Source organism: Ictidomys tridecemlineatus, chromosome 2 (assembly GCF_052094955.1).
Source record: "Ictidomys tridecemlineatus isolate mIctTri1 chromosome 2, mIctTri1.hap1, whole genome shotgun sequence".
Taxonomy (NCBI): domain Eukaryota; kingdom Metazoa; phylum Chordata; class Mammalia; order Rodentia; family Sciuridae; genus Ictidomys; species Ictidomys tridecemlineatus.
The window spans coordinates 547,744-567,930 of record NC_135478.1 but is presented as its reverse complement, the minus strand read 5'-3'; the positions used below and the strand labels follow the sequence as shown (position 1 = coordinate 567,930).

At 63.9% G+C, this 20,187-nt stretch overlaps 2 protein-coding genes and 1 non-coding gene across 6 annotated transcripts; 1 reads left to right on the top strand and 2 right to left on the bottom strand.

The window, feature by feature from the left end:
• Positions 1-66: 66 nt before the first annotated feature.
• On the bottom strand, positions 67-173 carry LOC120892158 (U6 spliceosomal RNA). The gene has a single exon (XR_005736808.1). It is a non-coding gene; the product is annotated as a U6 spliceosomal RNA (small nuclear RNA).
• Positions 174-464: 291 nt separating this feature from the next.
• Positions 465-9,718, top strand: Tmem259 (transmembrane protein 259). Of its 3 annotated transcripts, XM_078032296.1 has the most exons (11): positions 467-859; positions 5,995-6,267; positions 6,804-6,903; positions 7,000-7,110; positions 7,239-7,361; positions 7,434-7,534; positions 7,623-7,680; positions 7,762-7,845; positions 7,921-8,053; positions 8,134-8,233; positions 8,498-9,718. In XM_078032296.1, exons 1-11 carry the CDS (start codon positions 632-634, stop codon positions 9,041-9,043), a joined length of 1,857 nt encoding a protein of 618 aa, XP_077888422.1. In that variant the 5' UTR covers positions 467-631; the 3' UTR covers positions 9,044-9,718. The 3 variants fall into 3 exon arrangements, with proteins under 3 accessions (XP_040146965.2, XP_077888427.1, XP_077888422.1); XM_040291031.2 differs by having other exon boundaries at positions 465-859; positions 7,623-7,845; XM_078032301.1 differs by lacking the exon at positions 7,762-7,845 and having other exon boundaries at positions 466-859.
• Grin3b (glutamate ionotropic receptor NMDA type subunit 3B) lies at positions 9,649-20,073 on the bottom strand. 2 transcript variants are annotated; one of them, XM_040290793.2, is made up of 10 exons: positions 16,042-20,073; positions 14,032-14,624; positions 13,142-13,350; positions 12,318-12,985; positions 11,328-11,473; positions 11,130-11,245; positions 10,862-11,013; positions 10,494-10,658; positions 10,343-10,410; positions 9,649-10,178 (listed from the first exon to the last, which is right to left on the bottom strand). In XM_040290793.2, exons 1-10 carry the CDS (start codon positions 16,465-16,467, stop codon positions 9,782-9,784), a joined length of 2,940 nt encoding a protein of 979 aa, XP_040146727.2. In that variant the 5' UTR covers positions 16,468-20,073; the 3' UTR covers positions 9,649-9,781. The 2 variants fall into 2 exon arrangements, with proteins under 2 accessions (XP_040146727.2, XP_005332007.2); XM_005331950.5 differs by having other exon boundaries at positions 12,318-13,350.
• Between the last annotated feature and the right edge of the window lie 114 nt (positions 20,074-20,187).

Below are 20,187 nucleotides of genomic sequence, written 5' to 3'. Positions count from 1 at the left end.
GCGGGGCAGCCCCTATGACGCTCTTGCCCTATGACGACATGGCATCCTCACAGGAGAAAGGTGTTTAAAAATATGGAACGCTTCACGAATTTGCGTGTCATCCTTGCGCAGGGGCCATGCTAATCTTCTCTGTATCGTTCCAATTTTAGTATATGTGCTGCCGAAGCGAGCACAAACCACAGCCTGGCGCTTCCGTTATTTAAAGCCCCAAAGCAAAATTACTTTACAGTTAGGTGATTTTTTGAATAGTTTCTACGTCCCATCAGTTCTCAGAATGGCCTTTGGAAATATATTCGTTGTGATCATGTTTACTTTGCGCTTCTCGGATCATGTCCCAAAGTCGTCACAAATGGACTAAGTTAACCGACCCAGAGCGGCCTTGTAGCCGCAGAGGCTGGTGGGAGGACCCATGCAAAAGAACTCGGGCGGGGCCTCCGCCGGCGGCCACGGGCTTCCCAGGATGCCCCGCGCACGCGGCGGCGCTCTGGCCTGTGCGCTCGCTAGCGTCGCAGGCCCCGGTGGACGCGCGGGTGAAGGCTAAGGCGGCGGCGGCCGTGGGCGGCGCGGCGAGGGCGGTGGTGGCCGGGACGCGCCTGGGGCACCCGCCGGCCGCTAGGGCGACGCGGGCGGCATGTCGGAGCACGCGGCGCCCGCGGCCCCGGGGCCCGGGCCCAACGGCGGCGGCGGCGGCGGCCCGGCCCCCGCGCGCGGCCCGCGCACCCCCAACCTGAACCCCAACCCCCTCATCAACGTGCGCGACCGGCTCTTCCACGCGCTCTTCTTCAAGATGGCTGTCACCTACTCGCGGCTCTTCCCGCCCGCCTTCCGCCGCCTCTTCGAGTTCTTCGTGCTGCTCAAGGTGACCGGCCTCGACCCCCGACCCCGACCCTTGACCCCGCTGCCCGCCGGGCCCCTTCTGCACCCCGAGGCCTCACTCTGCAGCCTGCGACCTCTGACCCCGGTCGCCGGCCGGTGGTGCCCTGGGGCCGCCATAGTAGGCCGAGTGTGGTGGTCGCCGGCCCTGGCCGCCCCCAGCCCCAGGCCTGGAGCCCCGCCCTGACCAGCCGCGGCTTTTCCCCCGCCCTTTGACCCCTGACTTTGCATCTGGGATACTCAGCCCTAGGACCCCTCCTGGCAGGTCCTGGGTCTCCCCTGAGGACAGTCTGCTGGGCGTCCACTGGTGTCTTCCCCCTGATGGGGTCTCCCTGTTCTAGGACCTTCTGCTCAGCTTCACAGGGCAGTGTGTGGACTTGGCCGGGGTCACTGCTAGAGTTAGTGCCTAAGTCATGGCCACCACTCCTCGGGCCTGCTTAGGGAGCTCTGGGCTGGCTGATGGCACCTTCTGTGACCACTTGTGTTCCTCGGGTGACCTGGAGACCTGAGGGCCTTTGGGAAGGACAGGCTGCAGCCTGGGGCCCTCTAGGAAGGAGCCTTTGGTGAAGGAGCCAGCCATGCCCCTGGTTCCAGGTTTCTGGCTCGTCCTGGGAAATGGAGAAGTGGTGGGGCACACTGACGTAGCTCAGCCAGCCAGCTTCTCCTTCCTGTCTGTTGAAATGGGGCGGGCGAGGTTGTGAGCCAGTTCCCAGCCATCTGGCAGACCTGGGACCTGGCCCTGCCACAGCCTTCAGGGGAGTGCCCCAGAGCCTGCAGTCTCTGGTCTGCAGATGGGCTGGTGTGCCCAGGCCTGAAGAGCTGGCTTCCCCAGGCTGGCACTCCACCCGGCGTCCTTCACCCCTTCTTCCCTGTAGCGCCCAGAAGGGCTTGGTCTTGTGGGTACAGCCCCACAATCAGGTTGTGGAGGGCTACTGAACTGGGGTCCTTTATCAGGCTCTGTGTTTAGGTGTGTGTTTTCCTTGGACACGATAGAGTGGCAGTCTCGTCATTGCAGGTGTGTGTCCAGTGCTTGGTCCCCTGTCAGCATGGGCCTGGTGGCTCCGCTCTGTCCTTCCCTTTCTGGGTCTGTTTGGCCGTCCCTGAAGACCCAGCACCCTTTGCAGGCAGTGGCAGGTAGGCTGTGGGGCTGGGCCACAGCCGGAGGTCTTCCTTGCCCTGCCTAGTTAGAGTGCTGGAAGCTGAGGGCCCAGGGACGCTGGGTTATGGGAGCCCTGGTGGAGACAGACCAGACCCACACTTCTACCTTGTTTGCAAAGCCTGTCTGGGAGCAGCTGGTCCTGAGGCTGCACTAGCTTCCCGGAAGCTCCACTCCTCTGCTTCCCGCGCCCCTGCCTGCCCTGCTTCCCCATACTGCTGCAGGGGGAGGGGGACCTGGCTGCCTACCTGTGCAGCCCGTGCTCTGACATTAGTCCCCTGTGCCTGAATCTGGGGTTGTTGTCAAAATGGCCCTGTAGTGCCAGACTCTGGGTAGAGGTGGCAACTGGACCATTATTCAGTGGGGCCCCCTGGAAGGTCACTCTGCTGGCCTCAACGTCCACCTCTGCTGGTTTCCTGGCCCCAAAGCCAGAAAAGCAGAGACCAGTTAGACCTGGAGCCGCAGGCACCAGGTGCCTGGGCCTGTCCAGTTGGCTTCTAGCCCCAGCAGCCTGACCCCGACAGCTAGTGAGTGGATGCCTATAGGGTCAAGGTGTTCTGACATGTGGTACCTGTCACAGGGTGGGCAGTTACTGTCCCTGTGGTCAAGGGAGTAACAGGCTACCCCTTAGGGTCACTGAGGATCAGGAGGACTGTAGAGGTTCACGTCTACAGAGCTCTGAATTGGAGACCTGTCCCATTGGCTGTCACCGTAGAAGGCGGTACCCCTGGGATGCTAAGCGGCCTGAATAGTAGGGAGGGCAGGGACCCCTTGAAGGTTTTCCTGGCTGGGGCTGAGGGTCTCTCTGCACCCTTCCTGGGGAGGAAGTTGTGGCTTATCATTTGATCAACAGAGACGTGGACTGGCAAGCAGAGAACGACCTGCCTGGTGGCAGTGTGTGGGGTTCCCTGAGAACCTGGGAGGTGTGCACTGAGAAGGTTTCCTGGAGGAGGTCTCTGCATAGCCTTGGCACGCTGTGTGTCTCTGACCCTCACCCAGGGCTCTGGGGCAGTGCTGATGGGCAAAGCCAGGGGCAGGGGAAGATGCAGTGGGCAGGGTCTGCAGGTGAAGTGCTGGAGCATCTCCCCAAGGTGAGGAGCAGGGTGTCCAGGAAGCAGGGCTGGAGGGCCCTGGTGTGCTGGCGGGGAGCCTGGAGGCTGCTGGTGGGGTGGCCGAGGCAGGCTGTAGAGCAGAGGGTGGGCAGGGCTGGGATGAGGTGGCCGGTGACAGGCCCAGGGGTGTGTGGTCAGTCTGGCTGGGCATTGCCTGTTCTTTGCTCTGCAGTGGAGAAGAGGAGGCCTGGATGGCAGGCAGGCACTTGCAAGTGGGACGGAGAGTCCTGGCTCTGCTCAGTGAAGAAGGCCATTGGGGCTCAAGCTGGGAGCTCCCTGGGCTGGCCAGTGTGCAGTGGTGGTGGCAGGGGGTGTGGCCCCTGTAAGGGTGGCAGGAGAGGGCACCAGGGTGATGTCTGAGTCACAGCGTTTGGGGCGTGGAGGCACTCGGCTGAGTTCATGCACATTTGTGTGTAAATGCCAGCCTCATTGTCAGGTTGTATCCCCAGAGAGCTAGTCACTAGAACCTGTGTGGGGTGTGGCAGGGCTTTCATCCAGCAGTCCTCTGCCCCTGCCTCCCACACGGACTGAGATCCTCCTGAGGTCACCCGTCTGCTCATGGTCAGAGGTCAGGTGGAGTCCTCAGTAGTGTGGCTCATGACTGCTCCCAGCTGCTTCTACTGGCCCTGTGACGTCAGCAGGTCTGTGACCTCTGTGCCTCAGTTTCCTCATCTGTAAGGGGGGTGTCAAGAAGTGTGTCTCACGGGAAGTGTTGGGAGCCCTGGATCTGGGCTTGCTGTGTCAGTGCCCTTTGTCACGTGCCAGCCTAGCATCCAGTGCGTCCTGTGGCTAGAAGGGCATCCCAGGCAGAGCTTCTGTGCACGTTTGGGCCTGAAGAGCAGAGTGTGGCTGCCAGGGACCCATCCAGGGCCAAGTAGACCCCAAGGTTCAGCTCTGGCTGGCCCCTCCTGTGCAGGAGGCTAAGCAGAGGAACAGGTCAGCTCCTTTGGCCACCTCTGCTGCCTCACTGCCCTCTCCAGGCCTGCACCAGGCTCAGTTCCAGGTACTAGAACCCTGGGCAGGGCTGCTCCTGTCCACTTTAGCTGCTGGACCTGTCTCCATGGTGCCTGTGGCTGCAGGTGATGGCAGCTCTGTACCCAGGTGGCCCAGAAGGAGATGGTATGCAGCTTGCTTGCTCCTGGAGCCTCACTCTCCAATTGTGACCCTTTCAGGTCCCAGCCACTGTGGGTGCTGTGCTGAGGCAGCCCTATGTCCGGTCTGCAGGGACTGCAGAGGTCCTGCCTTTGGCGGTATGCAGCAGGAGGCCACCACAGCCTGCACCTCAGCTTTCCATGACCTGGGCCTCTGTGGGCTGTGGTTTCGTCCAGTCAGCTCTCCCCTGGAGAATCTGGGGCTCGTGTGGCAATACCTAGGCATGGGGGGTGTTGGAGCCTGCGTGGCCCCACTGGCAGAACCCTGCCCTGTGCACCTGGAGTGGGGCAGGGCTGAGTGGTTCTCACCAGGCCCTGCAGAGGGTGCCAGGGTTGGTGCTGTGGCACAGCAACCAGGCTGGCAGTGTGCTGTGAGTAGAACTGTCAGGTGTTGGGGGAGCTCCCTGGAAGAGGGCCTCCTGTGTGTCAGGGCTCTCCCCTCAGCGCCATGGACACTGGGATGTGCAGCAGTGTCCTTGGCCTCTACCACTCCATACCAGTTGTGACAGCCACAAATATCCCCAGATGTTGCCCAGTATCCCCTGGGTCAGGAGAGCCCATGAACCCCCGCAAAAGGCTCTGCACCTTCAAATTGGACCTGTTGAGTCCCTGCACTGCTGCCCCCATGGAAACCCACTCAGTGGGCAGGGTAGAGGGGACAGTCCAGACCCTCCCTGCTCTGTACCCTCTGCCTCCTCAGGAATCCACCCTGGTGTCTACTGAGAGCAGGAAGTGGACTTTTTTTTTTTTTTTTTTTTTTGAGATGGGGTCTTGTTAAGTTGCTGAGGCTGACCTCAAACTTGTAATTCTCCTGCGTGGGCCTCCTGAGCCTCTAGAATCAACAGGTGTGCGTCACTGCACCGGGCCCTCCTCAAGTGTTTTTCCATGGGTGTCAGTACTTAGCGTTGGTACGTTGGACATCCTGGGCCAGGTCATGCTCTGCTCTGTCCTGGGCATTGCAGAGTGCCAAGCAGCACTCCCGGCAGCCACCAGTCACCCCTGGGATAGTCACCCCATGAGGGTGGCTGCTCCTATTGTTTTAAAATTTTTTAATATACATTTTTTAGTTGTAGATGGACACAGTGCCTTTATTTTGTTTGTTTATTTCTATGCGGTGCTGAGGATGGAACCTAGGGCCTCACATGTGCGAGGCAAGCGCTCCACCGCTGAGCCCCGCCCCGCCCAGGTTGCTCCTCTGTTTCCCAGGCAGAGCAGCCTGGCCTTGTCCGAACGTACCTGTGTCCTGTGTCCTCGCAGCTGCTGGACCTGGGAGAGGTGCAGAAGGCTCTTTACAGGGAGGGGAGGCAATTTTTGGCTGGTGAGATCAGGGGCTCTGAGGACACAGCAGAGTGGGAGGCAGGAAACAGCTGTGCAGCCTTGGGGAGCTAAGCTGTTCTGGCGCCTGGACCCTGCAGGTGGCCTGGGGGCTGCAACACATGGTCTGGGCCTTGAGTGTTGAGAGCAAGTTGGTCAGTGGTGCTGGTTGCTCTGTGCAGTGGCCACAGCCATGAGGGCCCCACCTCTCACCCCCTGGGGGACCCATGCCCCAGGACCCCTCAGCCTTTCCTGGGCTAGGGGGGCAGGTCATGACCTGGGACATGTCCCCGAGAGTTCTCCTCAGTCACTCCACTTCCTGGGGGTGGCCGGCAGCTGGGGGCATGGATGGCCGGGCGTCGGCTGACGGCTGGCTGGCGCCCCCCAGGCCCTGTTCGTGCTGTTCGTGCTGGCCTACATCCACATCGTCTTCTCCCGCTCACCCATCAACTGCCTGGAGCACGTGCGGGACAAGTGGCCACGGGAGGGCATCCTGCGTGTGGAGGTGCGCCACAACTCCAGCCGGGCGCCCGTCTTCCTGCAGTTCTGTGAGGGCAGCCGTGGGAGCTTCCCGGGCCTGGCTGTGGAGCCAGGTGGCCTGGAGCTGGAGGAGGAGGAGGAGGAGCTGACCATGGAGATGTTCAGGAACAGCTCTGTCAAGGTGAGCTGCCTGTGGAGGGCTCAGCAGACCCCGCGACTGCAGAGGTGGGGGTGGGGGCTGCCTGGGAGGCCCTTGGGCCTCGAGGGGTTGGCACAGACGACCTCTGCGTGCTGCAGCTGTTGTAGCCCTTGGTGACCTTTCCTGCATCCCTATTGGAAGCAGGGCTGGGGCACTGGGTGCTAGGGTTTCCCTGTGGTCACGTGGGGACAGCAGCCAATTGGGGGTGCTACAAGCAGCCAGGGGCTGAGCCAGGGCTCAGTCCAAACTGAAGGCACAGCTGCTGTGGGGTGCGTCCCCGCTGTCACACTTCAGCAGCTGGGGCTTGGGGCTTGGATGGGCCTGTGCCCTGTGACCTCTGCAGTGTTCAGCTTTGCCTGTGTCCTGCCCTGTCCCTAGCTTCAGAGGTCGGACCCCTCCTGGAGAGGACCACATCAGGGCAGGCTTGGTGTCAGGGTGGGGGTCATCAGCCCCCAGCCCTGGAGGTGGTAGATGCCCCAGCCGGACCTGCTAACGCTCTGGTGCCTGGTTGCCTGCAGTTCGAGCTGGACATTGAGCCCAAGGTGTTGAAGCCTCCAGGTGGCTCTGAGGCCTGGAACGACAGCCAGGAGTTCCCCTTCCCCGAGACGCCCACCAAAGGTGCGCACTGAGGCCGTGGGCAGGGTGGGTGCTGAAGCCCTTCCCCACCCAGGAGAGTGGGTGTGGGGTGGACTGCCTGACCAGCTGTCCCCGCAGTGTGGCCCCAGGATGAGTACATCGTGGAGTACTCGTTGGAGTACGGCTTCCTGCGGCTGTCACAAGCCACCAGGCAGCGCCTGAGCATCCCGGTCATGGTCGTCACCCTGGGTGAGCCCGACTGCACAGCTGGGGCTGGGGTACCCAGGCCTGTCTGGGTGGGCCCGCCTTCCCAGGGAGAGCCTCCATCCCAGCAGGCCCTCAGAGGCTGGTCCACCCTGATCCTTACCCACCCACAGACCCCACACGGGACCAGTGCTTTGGAGACCGCTTCAGCCGCCTCCTCCTGGATGAGTTCTTGGGCTACGATGACATCCTCATGTCCAGCGTGAAGGGCCTGGCAGAGAATGAGGAGAACAAGGGTGGGCCCCGTGGGGTGTGGGGGGTGGCGGGAGGGGTTTGGGCAGCACCTGCGCTCACTGCCGCGCCCCCAGGCTTCCTGCGGAATGTGGTATCTGGGGAGCACTACCGCTTCGTCAGTATGTGGATGGCCCGCACGTCCTACCTGGCCGCCTTCGTCATCATGGTCATTTTCGTGAGTGCTGCAGGGCTTTGAGGGAGGGCGGGAGCCTGCTGGCGGGACCACAGGGACAGCCCCTGACGTGCGTGGGCCTCACTTGCAGACCCTCAGCGTCTCCATGCTGCTCCGATACTCCCACCACCAGATCTTCGTCTTCATCGGTGAGTCTCAGCCGGCCGCGGGGGGCGGGGCGGGCTCGCCCCCAGGCCCTCACGGGTGGCCCCCGCACCCTGTGCCCGCAGTGGACCTGCTGCAGATGCTGGAGATGAACATGGCCATCGCCTTCCCTGCAGCGCCCCTGCTGACGGTCATCCTGGCCCTCGTTGGTGAGGACCCTCCCCGGCATCCCCCGCCCCACACCCTCCCCACCCACTCCAACCTGGCGCCACCTGTCCCTGCAGGGATGGAGGCCATCATGTCTGAGTTCTTCAACGACACCACCACGGCCTTCTACATCATCCTTATCGTGTGGCTGGCTGACCAGTATGACGCCATCTGCTGCCACACCAACACGAGCAAGCGTCATTGGCTGCGGTGAGCTGGGCCCCGACCCACAGGGTCCTGGGGTCAGCATGGCGGCTTCCTCAGCTCACTGCCTGCCCCCCACCCCCCAGGTTCTTCTACCTGTACCACTTCGCCTTCTACGCGTACCACTACCGCTTCAATGGGCAGTACAGCAGCCTGGCCCTGGTCACCTCCTGGCTGTTCATCCAGGTGGGGCACACCTTTGAGGAGGGCTGAGCCTGGGCAGAGGGCAGTGTGGGCCCCTGTACCACCCAGCTTTCCCTGCTTTGGAGTTCTCTGGGTGGACTGGTCCCAGTAACTCATTTTTCTTCCCAGTGAGTCAAGGTGGGCAGCAAAGGGGCCTTTCCTGGGTTGTAGTGTGGACAGAGGCCCCCCCACCCGGCTCCAGTGTGGGCAGGGTCTTCCAGCTCCAATCTGGTGTGGCTGTGGGCTGACCCTGCCGTCTGCCCGCAGCACTCCATGATCTACTTCTTCCACCACTACGAGTTGCCCGCCATCCTACAGCAGGTCCGCATCCAGGAGTTGCTGCTGCAGGCGCCGCCCCTGGGCCCCGGGGCCCCCACAGCACTGCCCGAGGACCTCAACAACAACTCAGGCCCCCAGGCGGCCGCCCCCGGCCCTACAGGCCAGCCCCTTGCTCTGGGCCCTGGCTCGACTGCAGCTGCTGGGGGGCCTGGGCCCGGGGCTTCAGCTCCCAGTTCACTGGGGGCTGTAGCCGCCTCCGTAGCCGCGGCCACTGGGGGTGACCTGGGCTGGATGGCAGAGACAGCAGCCATCATCACGGACGCCTCTTTCCTGTCCGGCTTGAGTGCCTCCCTCTTGGAGCGGAGGCCCGCTGGACCCTTGAGCCCCAGTGGAGGACTCTCCCATGCCCCCCAGGACAGTGCTCCCCAGAGTGACCCCGTGGCACCTGACACAGCCTCTGCCACAGACATGGGGGCTGAACCCAGCCCTGCATCCACGGTCCCAGGAGAGGCACCCTCCGAGGTTGGGTCCTGAGCCCCCACCAACAGCTGAGCCGCCTGTCAGGGCCTCCCCCTGGGGAGCTATTGGGCACCTTGCAGCAGCCCCTCGGGGCGGGGCAGGTTGTCCTCGTGGGGCACCAGGGCCCTCCCCCCTGGGTTGCCTCTTCGCTCCGATTGGGGTTTCATCAGGTTTGTGGAAGGTGGGTCCCTGTCTCCCAAGTGTGGGGCCTGGCCAAGGCTTGTCCCGGTAGTGAGCTTGTTTGTGGTGGTCTGTGAGGACAGGGGTCGAGGGCTCCCGCAAGTTCTGAAGGGGGCTTGGTGCGAGGTCTGGAGTGCACCGTTCCAGGGGCAGCGCAGGGCACCGGTCGGGCAGGTCTGAACAAGGTAACCAGATGGGAGTGGGCTGGGCAGCTTCAAAGGGGCGGTCGGGCCCAGCCCTGCCTGGTGCTCCCTGTGCAGTGCCTTCTCCACGGCTGACCCTCCCCGTGTGCACCAGGCCTGGGGTCCCCAAGAGGGCAGAGCTGTGTCTGGGGCACAGGTGCCAACATCAGTGCCTGGGGTGCCAGGGTCCAGCCGTGCTCAGGGCGGGAGTGGGCCAGGCGGCCAAGCCAATCACTCGGTGAGGAATGCAGAGCAGCGCTCATTCCATTCTATTTAATTGCAGTGTACAAAATTGTGTTTGTATATAGAATAAACTCCGTGAACAGGGTATGGTCTGCACTCGCATGTGCGCGGGGGAGGGGTCTGCAGCTGGATCTTATCCAGCATTGGATCACGGGGCGTCCTCAGGTGCGGCTTGGGCTTGGAGCAGGCGCAGTGGCCGGTGGCGAGCGCCGTCCCCAAGTCGAACTAGGAGCTCCCCACGCTGCATCAGAGCTCTTCGGAGCCTTTCGCGGACGGCCTCTATGTGCCGCTCCAGCTCTTCCAGCTCGCCACTCGGTGAGGTCGCTGGCGCGGCAGTGGGCGGTGGCCCGTTGGAACAAATCCAGACTGGGCTTTCAGGGGTCCCAGGCTCCGCCTCCGCCCCTCCCTGGGCGCCTGCCATCCCTGGCTCCAGCAGGAAGCGCACCCTACGCTCCTTGCCCACAGCCCGGCGCACTCGTTTCCAGCGCCCTGGACCCTCGGGGTAAGCTGAGGTGTCCTGCTGCTCCTGCTGCTGCTCCGAGCCACTGGGGATGGGACAGGGCTAGGTAAATGAACCCAGGCAGCCGCCGCCCTCTGCCATCCGGGGGTGCGAGGACTTGTGAAGGGGCCTTCGACAAGGCCTGAAAGTATGTGAAGAGACACCCCCCCCACGTCGGGGTCCCTGCTGGCAGGCGCAGCTGTTCTTTACCTGGGCTCTGGCTCCAGCCTCTCCCTCTGCCCTTCCGGCCGTTCTGTGTTGAGAGCCCGGTGAATTTTCTAAGATCCCAGACAAGCCCCGTTGGTGGTAGGGTCTGCGGCAGGTGCTGTCCCTGCTGTGCCCACGCACCGACGGCCCTCACCTGGCTGGTGTGCAGCCAGTACTGCAGCCTGCTGCCCCTGCGGATGCGCGGCAGCACCAGGCGGAAGAAGACGTGCTCGCACAGCGAGCTGAGCAGGGCGCTGCCCAGGCCCAGGCAGAGCAGCACGAAGAGACCCGAGAAGTGGTAGATGCCCATCTGGAGGGTCTGCAGCAGGACACAGGATCCTCTCACCGCCACGCCACGAAAGCTGGGGAGTCCTCACGTGGCGCCAGAGCCAGGCTGGGCGCACGTGAGGGCTCGCGGAGGGGGTGTAGGAAGGGCACCAACGCAGATGGACATCTGGGGGTTGAGCAGGGGTCGAGCGCTTCGCCCGCTAAGCTGTCACGCACTCCGGGGTCCTGCCTCACCTCAGTAACCGCGAAAACCCGCTTCCCGCAAGGCACCATCTTGTACCACTTGTCGTGGAGCAGGTCGATGAACCCCGAGGACTTGTAGCGGCTGATGAACTCGGACAGGTTGGAGGTGAGCGGGGAGTTCTGGGGCAGGCCGATGCCGTAGCCTGGGGGAGCGGGCCGGGACACGGCCCCGGGAAATTGTACCCAGCATGTCCGACCTGGCCCTGCCCCCTGGCGCCCCCGTGGCTCTCCACGGGCGCGACCCCTCCCATGCCCTCACCCTCGATGGCGAAAGGCTTGCCCACGGTCAGCAACTTGCAGTCGGCGTCGATGGAGACCTCATAGTCCAGGAGCGACTTGTCCATGATGAAGGCGTTGAGCTTGGGGGGGTCGCTCCTGTGGGACCAGGTGGAGTCAGCAGGCCACGGGCTCCGCGCCCGGCCCCCCCCCCCAGCGCCCGGCCCCGCCCCCGCCTCACGTGAGCATGGCGACGCCGTCGGGCGTGGTGGGCGCGCTGTGGCGCCGCATGTGCGCGTGCATCTCGGGGAAGCTGGCCTTGATGTAGGCCTCAGCGCTGCTCTCCCGCACGGTGCCGAAGCGGAAGCCCTGCGACGGGTGGTGCAGCTGCGCGGAGAGGCGTCGGGCCTGCTCAGCCCCGCGGCCCTGCCCTCTCTTCCCAGAGCTCCCGCGGCCCGACCACCACAGATGCCCCCAGGCCCTGCCCAGGGTTGGGGCGCAGCATCTCGCCAGGTTGAGACCCTTTTGGACACCCACATGTTTGTCTTCACAAGTTGGACCAGAATTCCACTCTTATCCCACTTAGAATCCCATAGGATCCCCGAACACCCATCTCTCCCCAACAGCCCCCTGCACCTCTCCTTGGGCTTCCCACCCACCCTGCTTCTCCTGTGTCACAGCCCACTGCCTTCTCCATCTGCAGAATACCTGGACCTGGACCCTCCCATTTTCCTTTCCATCCTCAACCACATGCCCCAGAGTCAAAGCCCAAGTCTTCCCTGCAGCCCATAGGACCCCAAATAAGCTTCCCTGTCCTCCCTGCCTCCCATCCTCCTCTCCCCGCCCTTCATCTTCTGTCTCCCTCCTGCCTTGCTCCAGCCACACTGGCTTTTAGCTGAGCTGTGGGGCCCTGCCTGCCCCAGGGCCTTTGCACAGCTGTGTCCCCTAACTGGATCACTTAATCACAGACATCACAAGACCATTTGCTCAAGCAGGAGAGTGTCATGTGAGGACTCTGCTTATCTGTCAGGATTCTCTGCCTGTTTTGTCCACAGAGCATGGAACATACTAGGTGCTCAATAAATGTCTCTGGGGACTGTGGCATAGTTCAGTGCTTACCTGGGTTCCTCTCCCAGCAGCAAAATATAAACATATCCGCCCTGAGATCCACCTTGCCACGCACCATGAGCCCCAGTGAAGCCCCTGGAGCCCTGGTACCCAGGCTGCCCACCTTGGGGTCGTGAATCCCTGACAGCTCCTCGAAGGTCTTGTCTCCGACCATGACCGCGGCCAGGTTGGCCGTGTAGCTGGACAGCACCAGCAGGCAGAAGATGGCCCAGAGGTTCATGAGGAAGCGCCCCGTGGGGCACTTGGGGGTCTTGCTGGAGACAGTGCGTCCGAAAAGGATGGCATAGCACAGGTTGAGGGCGGAGGAGTAGGAGAACACCGTGCCCCGGTTGCGCCCGCGGGGCGTGAGCCCGTAGGGGCTGCGCCACTCGTACAGGGTGAGGAAGAGCGCCGTGAGGTGCAGAGCCGCGAAGACCCCCAGCCACATGGACCAGTGCAGCGGCCACATGAAGGCACCGATGGGTGAGGCCGTGTCCCGCGCCCGCACCAGGATGCCCAGGCTGGTAGAGAAGAAAGGGCTGGTGAAGTCCATGACCTGCGAGCGTGCCGAGTTGATGCTGAAGCTGGTGACCGCCATGTGGGCCCTGCCAGCCAGCAGGTCACCCACCAGGCCGGTCCAGCGGCCCTCCCGCAGGGCGCCGTATTTGCCATCGCCCACGATGTACAGCTCAAAGTCGAAGGGCGCGTCCTCAGCCAGCCGCTCCAGGAGGTCAATGCAGTAGCCGTAGCAGCATTTGCGCAGGGTGTGGGGCACTGAGCCATTGGCTAGCGCTGCAAACAGAGCGTCCAGCATAGCCGAGTCATTGGTGCCAGGGTCCAGGCACAGCTGCCCTGCCGGGCACTGCCCGTCCTCGTCCGGCTCACGGGCAAACACAAACGGGTGCTCCACCAGTGTCACCACACGCAATTTGGGTCGGGCCCTGGCACCTGTTGGGGGTGGGAGCTGGGAAGCAGTGCCCCCTGGCTCCAAATCCAGCTGCCCGTCCCGCCAGCTGCCCACCGTGGCCCAGGCTGGGGCGCCCAGTGGGTCCCGGAGAAGGCTCCACACCTTGAAGCTGCGAGAGAGGTGCACCTGCGAGGTGCTGGTCACCCACACGGGCCCCGTGCGGCCCTGGAAGGACGTGTTGGCCAGGAACCTGGGGGAGGGGCTCAGGAGGTCAGCTCCCCACCCAGGGAGTGTGGCCAGCTCTGCTTCCAGGAGGTGGCCTCTGAGGTTTGGGTGGGGGGTGTTGCCTTTCCTTGGTACTGAGGGCTGAACCCAGGGACACTCTAGCACTGACCACGTCCACGGCCCTCCACACTTCACTTTGAGACAGGGTCTGTAAGTTGCTGAGGCTGGCCTGGCATTTGCGACCCTCCCTCCCCAGCCTCTGGAGCGGCTGGGAAGTGTGCGCACGGCACTGGGCTGTGGTCGCAGGGGTCTGGGAGAAGCAGAGAGGCTGGCGCGAGTGGCCGGCAGGAGGCTGGCAGGGCCGCCCAGGGCCCTAGCTGCCTGCTCCTCAAGGCCGCTCCTGGATTGGCTTTGGGTGACAGGAGGTGCCTGGGGGTGCAAGGCCCTTTCACCAGACTCAAGGTAGAGCTCACACTTCAGGGCGCTCTGTGGCTGCAGGCTGAGATGTGCCCCTCCTACAGGGCTGTCCTGCAGGGCCACCAGTCCCTAGTGAGTCCTCTCACCCGGCCCCCTTCTTGGTCTCTCTGCTTCCGCCTGAGACAAAACCCGCTCTGTCCTCAGGCCTCGCACACAGCAAGCACAGGATAATAGTGCAGGGGCGACCCTACGGGGCGGACAGCCTTCCCAAAGCAGGGTCCCCACTCACTGAGCCAAGAAGCGCCCGGGGGACTCTGGTCCTGCTGGCTCCCGGTCCTCGCAGTTCGCCATGGCCAGGAGGTGTGCCCGCTCTGGCTGCACACGGGCTGCACTACCCAGTGCCCGGGCTACCAGCTCCACGGCGTCGTGGATAGTGGCCTCCAGTGAGGGTCGGGCCACCTCGCCCAGGGCCAGCAGCCCAGGTGGCAGGCCAGCCGTGGGCAGGGCCTCGGCAGGCAGTGGGGTGCCCAGCAGCCAGCGCGGCCCAGGAGGGGCAGCCTGCAGCACCTGTGGAGCGTGAGTGGTGTCACAGCCGAGGAGGACGGCCACGGGGACTGGGGACTCACCTCCCCCTGGTGTCCCCAGTGGGGCCAGGCGTGTGCGCAGCCCCACATCCCCCAAGTCCGGCCGACTCAGGTCCAGCAGGATCCTCGGTGCCCAGCCAGCCCGGCTTGTCCAGAGGGCCACCAGGCCAGCGGGATCCCGGACACGGCAGAGCACCAGGCCGACGTCCTCCCAGCCGTGCGCCTGCAGCAGGGACACCAGCACGTCCAGCAGCGTCTCCAGGGGGCTGGCCCAGTCCAGCTGCAGGTGGAACGGGGTCTGGGACAGGGGTGCTGCTGTCAAGGCCGGCAGCCGCCTTGTCCCCTGTACCTGCACTCCTGTCACTGATGGGCAGGCTGGCCACCCCTCCCCAGATGGCCCCTGCCCAGGCCTTCAGGGCCGACCCCCTCCCGCAGGCTAGACCTTCACCTGAGGGTCGCAGGGGCACTCTCAGCCTGGCCCCGGTCACAGCTCACTCTGGGATCTCCCCCATCACCCCGAGCAGGTGTGCTCTTCTCTCCTAAGGGAGACCCCAGGCCTCTCCCTCTGTGGCCCCCCTCTGAACACCCCGTCCGCGGGCCCTCCCTCTCTGCACTGGGCTTGCCTGCCCACCCCCCTCGGAGCTCTCCAGGGCTGAGGGCAGGGACTCCACTCTCAGAGCCCAGCCTCCGCTAGGGGCCCTCTTCACACATTACTGCGGGGGCCCGGGGCTCTGAGGGAAGGCAGGACTGCTTACCAGACACCTAGGGTGGGCAGGACACTGCCTGGGTGGACAGGGTGCTAACTGGCCAGGGCTGAACTGGGAGACCTAACTCAGGCCCTGGGGGACACACCAGTCCCCAGCCCAGGGCCCCAGTGGCAACGCATGGACGCAGTTTCTGGAAGTGGCAGCAGAGGGCGCCACACAGCTGGGTTTGGGCCTGGAGCGCTGGTTAGTGACCTGCCTCTCCAGTCGGGGTCTCTCTTCCCCGAGGAGAGGGAAGGCCAGGCCGGGTGTCTCCAAGATGGGTTTGGAAGGAGTGAGGAGACCCGCTGGGAGCCAGTCCTGAGGTTGGCCCTTCCTGCTGGCCCCCAAAGGGGCATCTTCCTCTGGGTACAGTGGGCCCTGTTGGGGGCCTGGGGCCTACCAGCCACCCTGCTCTCCTCCTGGAATCTGGGGCTGGGATCAAGAAGAGAGTAAGTCCAAGGGGGTGTGAAGGTTCAAAATGACTCCAGGTCAGCAGGAGCCTATGAGGTGGGGGCTGCCTGGCCTCCAGGGTCTCTGGAGGGAAGGAGAGGACCATGGAGAAGGGAGGTCTGAACCTGCACCCCTGAAACTGCACATTGCAGGTGAGGAGGGAGACCCCTGCCCTCCCAGCCTAGGGACAGCAGGAGCCCTTGATCCAGGGTGCCTGAGTCCACCTGGCAGGAAAGGGGCAGGGGTCTGCCTCCATCACCCCGGGAATGGTCTTCCCAGGAACCCTGCGCCTCAAAGGACAGACGGTCTTGTGGGGCCAGGCCTCCAGATCGGGTACCCTGGGGCTCCAGTCGCCTGTCCGGTTCCTGCAGCTCCGGGGAAACCCGGGTCTTCCATGTCTAAGTCCCCATCCCTGTGCCCTGGGTCATGAGGAATCCAGGGGTTCGGTTCCCGCGGGCGCGCCTTGGAGCAGCCCCAGCCACCCCAGCTCCCGACCCACTGGCGGTTGTCCGCGAGTACCGGGGCGCCGAGGGGCGCGCGCGCCTCCCGCCGCAGCACGCTGAGCACCGGGGTCTCCGTGGCAGCGGCCAGGAAGTGCAGCTGCAGCAGCTCCGGTCGCGACTCGGGGAAGGCCAGCCAGGCTGCCACGCCCGGCGAGGCCAGCTTCTGGCACAGGACACGGGCCATCGAGGCAGGGTCGCGGGCAGGGGGCGCGGCGGCCACAAGCTCCAGGCTGAGGTTGTGCGGCAGAGGCGGCTCCAGGGCAGCCCGGGCCAGCGCGGTGCGGGCGCGGGCGCGGGCAACGGATGCACGAGGCAGGAGGGCGCCCAGGCGCACAGAGCTCCCCAGGCGGGCCAGAACACCACACGGCTGCGGGTGGCCGCGGGCGGACCCGGGCGCCAGCCCCAGCGCCAGGCCGAGCCACAGCGCCCGCACAAACTCCATCGCAAAGTTGCCAGTGGAGGGTGGAGCCGCGATGCCACTGCACTGGAGGGTTCCTGCTCCTGCCGGCGGCGCGCCCTCCCGGCCGCCGCCGCCTGCGTGCCCAGCCCAGCTGCCCGCCAGTGAGCAGCAGCCGGCCGCCTGGCTTGCAGATGACTGGCGGCCCACTAGGGAGCGGCGGACTGTGCCTGGCAGGGCTGGGTACTTGCCAGCCAGTCATTTCCCATCCTACAGATGAGGAAACCACCAGGGAGGGAGTTTGGGCCTCAGAATTGGCTCACACCCCCACCGATCTCAGGATCCTGGATCTCCCTGGCCTCCCAGCCTGGGGACGTTTCCCATTGATCAGGTGGGAAGACTGAGTCCCAAGAGGGTCCGGATCCACCCCACTTCCAGAGAGCAGCTTCTACCCCGACAAGGGACAAGCACCATCAACATTGTGTATTCTGGGGAGTGAGGCGAACGTCAGTGATGGAGAGCTATTGAGTGGGTCTGCTCTCCAGCCCTAGGCGGGCAAGTTGGACCAGAGAGCTACTGTTCATCCTTTAAAAACCAGTACCAGATGCCCCACTCTGAAACATTCCCTCCCTCCTTCCACCCAGGAACTTGCAGAAGCACCCCTCACCCCTGTCTCCTCCACCCCAGGCTCTGGTCCTCCAGCTCATTGGACACCTGCTGTTGTGTTTGAGACTTTCTCTCCCACGCTGCTCTGGGAGGGCAGGGTGGGTCTGACTCGGTTACTCCTGTCTCCAGTAGGACTCAGTAATGCCTTGAGCAACTGCTCAGACAAGGACGCTTGGTTCCATCACCCCCTCCACTGTTCAGAAATGCCCTCACCATCCCTCAGGTTCCTGTCCTCAGCCTCCCTGTCGGCGGAGCCAGACCTTGGTTGGTAACACACCCAACAGGGGCTTGGTGGACAGCCAGACTCAGGGCGAAGGACACAGGCTCAGGCAGCAGCCTTCCAGGAACGCACTCTTCCTCCTGGTGGGGGCAGACAGAGACCCCAGACTAGGGAAGACCCCACTCTCGAGACCCCTCAGGTGGCAGGCAATGTGCCACCAAACTGGCCGGCTGCACTGAGCAGATCTGCACGGGTTAGCCATGTACACACGTACACACATGCACCTCCTTTTGGGGCCAAAATTAAAGAAAAAACTCCATTAAATGAACAAAAATGCCAAATGTTAGCCATTTCCAGCGGCAAATGAGCTGAGTTCTGAGTGACTCTAATGAGGGTTTGGTGGCTCCATCTGGGTGTTCAGGGACCCCTTGTCCAGCTGCCTGGCCAGGCATCCCAAGAGAGAAATTTGGTCCTCAAGGGTTCTGGATCCCAGGTCCCTGCCCTCCCAAGCCCAGCCACCGTCACAGCAGGGAGCCCCTCTGGCCCTCAGGGGGTCCCCAGGCACCCATTCCCTGCGCTGTGACTGCCCAGGCACAGTATCCTAGAGTTGCCAGGTCTCATCCTCTCTGGGCAGGAGACTCAGAGAGGGGCAGGTTCCAGGACCAGGACATCAGCTGGTTTCAGGCTAGTGGACTTTTCCATGAGCTGGTGCTAGGAGGCGGCCGGACACAGGCCACGCCCCAGGCCTGCTTTCCTCCGGGGACCGTGAGCCCCACCAGCCAACACCGGGAAGCCGTGTTTTGTTTTTTAATTATGGTAAATATACATAACCCACTGCCATTTCTAACACTTCTCAGCACACGACTCAGTGGTACGAAGCAGTCATAGGGCTGTATGCTGACCCCATGTCCATCTCCAGAGCTTTCCATCCCACAAGCAGAAGCACTGCCCACTCAGCAGCAGCTCCTACCCTTCCCCTCCCCGCCCTGGCCCACCGTGCTGCTTCCTGTCTGTGTGGCCGGCCGAGACTCCAGGGACCTCCTAGGGGTGACCATCCCAGCCCCCCCAGCCCTGGGAGGCTGCAGCAGTAAGGTGGCAAGTTCAAGGCTGGCCTCAGCCACGTAGGGAGACCCTGCCTCCCAAAATACAAAATCACAGAACTGGGGTGTGGCTCAGCCCCCGACCAGAGTCCTCCCAGACAGTGGCCTGCCTCCCATGCCTGTGCCAAGGGTCTAGAGGGCCCTGTGGATCCCTGATCCTGCTGTCCTCACCCGGGACAGGTCTCCATCATCTGGCTCTCACCCAGCCTGAGAACGCAGACCTGAAGGGGGTGCAGGAGAGCACCTGGGTAGGGGGTCCCCTCGGTTGACCAGGACTGGGCAGGGAGGGGACGCAGCAGAGGAGGGTGTGTCCGAGGACGCTGTGGAGAGCACCCTGCCCCACACCTGACTTCACCCATCAGCCTGGCCCTGGAGGGCTCCCCGGGGTCGGCCAGGGACACCTCTTCTGCAGATGAGGGAGCTGAGCCAGAGCCATGTGCTCTCCACGGGCTCCTGCTGCCAGAGGCAGTCGTGTCTGGTTGGGACGGCCACCATCTACAGTTGCCCTCACAGGCCTGCCTCCACCGGCCCACCCTGGTCCCCAGTCACGGGTGGGGTGGCCACACCAAGGACTCCCAGATGCTGGCTGGGGCCTTCTGGCCACAGGAACCCTCGGGGGCTGCGGGGGAGAGCTCTGACTCCCCCAGCCCCACCCTGTGGCTCCAGGCCTCCCAGCCTCACCCCTGCAAAGGGGTGTGGTGAGCAGCTGAAAGGTGGCGGCCAGGGGTGGGCATGGGTGCCAGGGAGCACCTCCAGGGACCTGGGAGCCGTGGGGCTGCCACCCCAATACTCCCACCCTCCAGGCCCAGCTCCAGGTAGACGGGCCGGGCAGAGGCTGGCCTGCACAGGGCCTGCCCCTTGGGGTTCCTGGGGGGGGCAAGTGGCTTGAGGGCCCCACACAGCACCCGCAGGATGGGGCAGGTGGGGGTAGCAGGAGAGGGACCAGGCCAGTCTGCCAGCAGTGAGCCCTGGAGAGGTCAGCTGCACTGCGCTGGCGTGGCCAGGGCATGACGGCACCAGCTGAGTCACATGGGTTTTCTGGACCATTAAACAGAGGTGTCAGTTAGGGAAGCCTTCTGGAAAGTTCCTGGGGCATCTGGGCTGGGCGCCAGGGACAGCCTGGCGGCTGGCAGCATTCCTGGGACAGTGGGGTGGGGAGAGTGGCCTCCTTCAGCCCTGATGCCGGCCAGCACGGTCAGGTGGCCAGAGCGTATCCCGCTAGGGGGCTGGCCTAGAATGGTGCCCACACCGCTGCCCTCCCAGGTGGGAGCGGCCTTTCCCCTTTCTGAAGAGCCGTCCACAGCATTCTTTACCAGGCAGGGGACTTGGGTGAGGCCCCTAAGGTGACCATGTCATCTCCCAGGATGAAGCACCCCCGAGGGGCTGGTCCTGGTCCGGGGTGGCGGTGGACAGAGCAGCCAGTGTGGAGCCTGAGCCCACCCCACCATGGCCATCTCCAGGTCCCAGAAGGGGTCAAGCAACTGGTGGGGCCCCAGGCCTGGCCCTGATCCCCATGCGTTGGGCCCCTGCCCTCCAGGGCTGGACCTAGTTCCCTCTGCCCTGGGGGCACCCTTACCCCTGGCAGCTGGCCCTGTCCCCATGTCCCCACGGCTAGCAGAGGCCCCCCTGACTGAGCTGTGGGCTCCTTCTGCAACCCCTGGGCCTCCACACCTGCCTGCCTGCTGCATGGGGCTGGCCACCTCCAGGCCAGAGGGGCCTCAGCCTGGAACCCGATGACCACAGTCCCCCTACCGTGGCATTGGGTCTGGAGGGCCCAGT